Consider the following 2,491-nt stretch of genomic DNA (forward strand, 5'->3'; position numbering starts at 1 on the left):
GGGGGGGGGCAGGAGCGAAAGGAGAAAGACTGCAGAGAAAGTCTTCCATCAAGTTCCTCAGCCATCTGATCTGACAGCCTTTCCCGCAGTGGCTATTTTCTTGTAGTAGCTATTCATTTATAGACAGGGGCATGTTGTTAAAATCTTCAGGAAGCCTCATCGTGTTTCAAACTGTTATTTGAAAATCAGTTAGATTTATTAGGTAATTAAATCTTGACATACTAGGAAAAAAGCAGTATAAATGTATGAATACAAAAAGATAGCTTAATTGTTTCTATATTAATATACAGTATATTACAAATGATAATTTATATATTTATATACTAACATACTTACATAGAACAGATATAAAAATACAGTATGCTGTCTATGGTTAATTTCCTTCTTTCTTTGGTTGATGTTCAAGCAGTATTTATTTATTCATAGGAAAGGTATATTTCAATTTTACTGACTTTATACATTATTAGAAGTCATACATTTTACTTAACTTCTCTAACTGTACTAATTGTTACAGTGTAGCAATGACTTAAGACAATAGACAATGGGCTCCCTCAGGCAAAAGTCGAATTTTATTATCTTTGTGTGTCTAGTCATGCTTGGCATTTAGTAGGTGTTCAATAAATGCTCGATTCCCTTATACAATTAGATCATTCATGAGGGGAGCAGTTCTGGGGATTTATTCCCCCCTCCCCACTACACACACACACACACACACACTTAAAGTGATTCCCCTCAAGATTTGAAAGGTTAATAGATTAAGGTTAAGGTTACAGTGAGTTTATAAACCATGAAAAACAGAGAAAAATCAATAAGAAACTTACAGAACTACCAAGCTGGAGAGGTTTCCGAAGGCATAGTCTGGTATGTGGTGTATTTTGTTAAGGGCCAAAGTCATGGCCTGCAACGCTGATAAACTTCTGAAAGCCTGGATGGGAATTTCTGTCAAGGCATTGTCATCCAGCCACAGGTGCCTCAGGGAGTGCAGGCCAGTGAAACACGCGGGGGGCACGTAGCTGATGTGGTTGGCATCCAGGCGCCTGTGGGAGAAAGCGCAAGGATAGGAAAGCGGGCAAGGCCCAGGCAGAAGAAAGCCCTGCAGGAAATCCCTCTCTTGGTAGGCCAATGAACTAAGAGAAAATGGAACTTGGGGGACATTTTCCTTCTCTGGCAGGCTCTCCTTACTGGTGACTGAACCATTGCTTTTTGAGTCTCTCCCAAAGAGCTCTTGTGGTCCAATGGTTCCGTGCTGGATTGCTGACGGAAAGGCCAGGGATTAGAAGCCACCAGCAGCACTGTACGAGAAAAACGTGGCAGTATGACTCTGTAAATCTGACAACTTTGAAACCCCATGGGACACATCTACACCATGTTAGAGGGTCACTGTGATTCAGACTTGACTTGAGGTCACACAACAACAACAGCGGCGTGCTTCTCTTCTAGAGTGACTTGCTTTCAGCATGGAAGCCATGTAGACAGTCGCAGCACAATTCATGGGCTTGATTGCTAGCCAGGCCATGGGGCACATCCACTCACAGGAGCCTGGGAAGAAAGCTCTTGTTATCTACCTCTGGGAAACACCAGCTCTCGACCACCCAGCGGGATGCGGGTCTGGTCTGCCCACAGCACGGGGTTGCTAGGAGTTAGAGCCAATGTGGCTGCAGCTGTCTTGTTGTTGTTGTTTGCTTCTACTCTTAGGGAGAGAAGCCCCTTCCCCTTTTCTTTACTGTGTCAGGTGCTGAGTTGATACCGTGTGGAAAACCTAACGTCTGCTGACGTTCTTGCTCCCCCTAGCCATCTACACTGGGCAGATGTTTGCTTTCCTGTCATTAACAAAGTAATCACACTAAATCAAGAGCTCCCCCAGTCTTCATTTCCTTTGCCACGCACCATTTTGCCTGAGTTATTGAAAGGGGACGAGATGAAAAGGGAGTTTGGTTGGTCAGTTGTTGCAGCTTCAGGGCCAGCAGAGGGAGTACAATGCATTCAGTTTGCCTCAACCCAACACGCTGTCCCCGCAATCCAAAAGCCCTGGCTTCTCATTGAGAAGTGAAAACCCAACCTTTTTCCCTTTCTTTCTTTTAAAAAAAATCATTTTATTCGGGGCTCATACGACTTTATCACAATCCATACACACATCAATTGTGTAAAGCGCATTTATTTGTACATTCATTGCCCTCATCATTCTCAAAACATTTGCTCCCCACTTAAGCCCCTGGCATCACCTCCTCATTTTTCCCCTCCCTCCCTGCTCCCCCCCACATGAACCCTTGATAATTTATAATTATAATTTTGTCATGTCTTACACTGTCCGATGTCTCCCTTCACCCACTTTTCTGTTGTCTGTCTCCCAGGGAGGAGGCTATATGTAGATCCTTGTAATCGGTTCTGCCTTTCCAATATACTGTACCTTCTCTCCATCCTCCCAGTATCGCCACTCACACCACTGGTCCTGAAGGGATCATCTGTTCTGGATTCCCTGTGTTTCCAGTTC

At 43.9% G+C, this 2,491-nt stretch overlaps 1 protein-coding gene across 1 annotated transcript in view; it reads right to left on the bottom strand.

Annotated features, from left to right (window-relative positions):
- LGR5 (leucine rich repeat containing G protein-coupled receptor 5) overlaps positions 1-2,491 on the bottom strand; it is a 180,509-nt gene that overhangs the window by 31,505 nt on the left and 146,513 nt on the right. Inside the window, exon 6 of the mRNA XM_013004085.2 lies at positions 822-1,037. Coding sequence (XP_012859539.1) covers positions 822-1,037 — 216 coding nt within the window. The remainder of the gene's footprint in view (positions 1-821; positions 1,038-2,491) is intronic.

The sequence above is a fragment of the Echinops telfairi genome, unplaced genomic scaffold (genome assembly GCF_000313985.2).
Source record: "Echinops telfairi isolate 266 unplaced genomic scaffold, ASM31398v2 ScPeMD7_2;HRSCAF=8, whole genome shotgun sequence".
NCBI classification, from domain to species: Eukaryota; Metazoa; Chordata; class Mammalia; order Afrosoricida; family Tenrecidae; genus Echinops; species Echinops telfairi.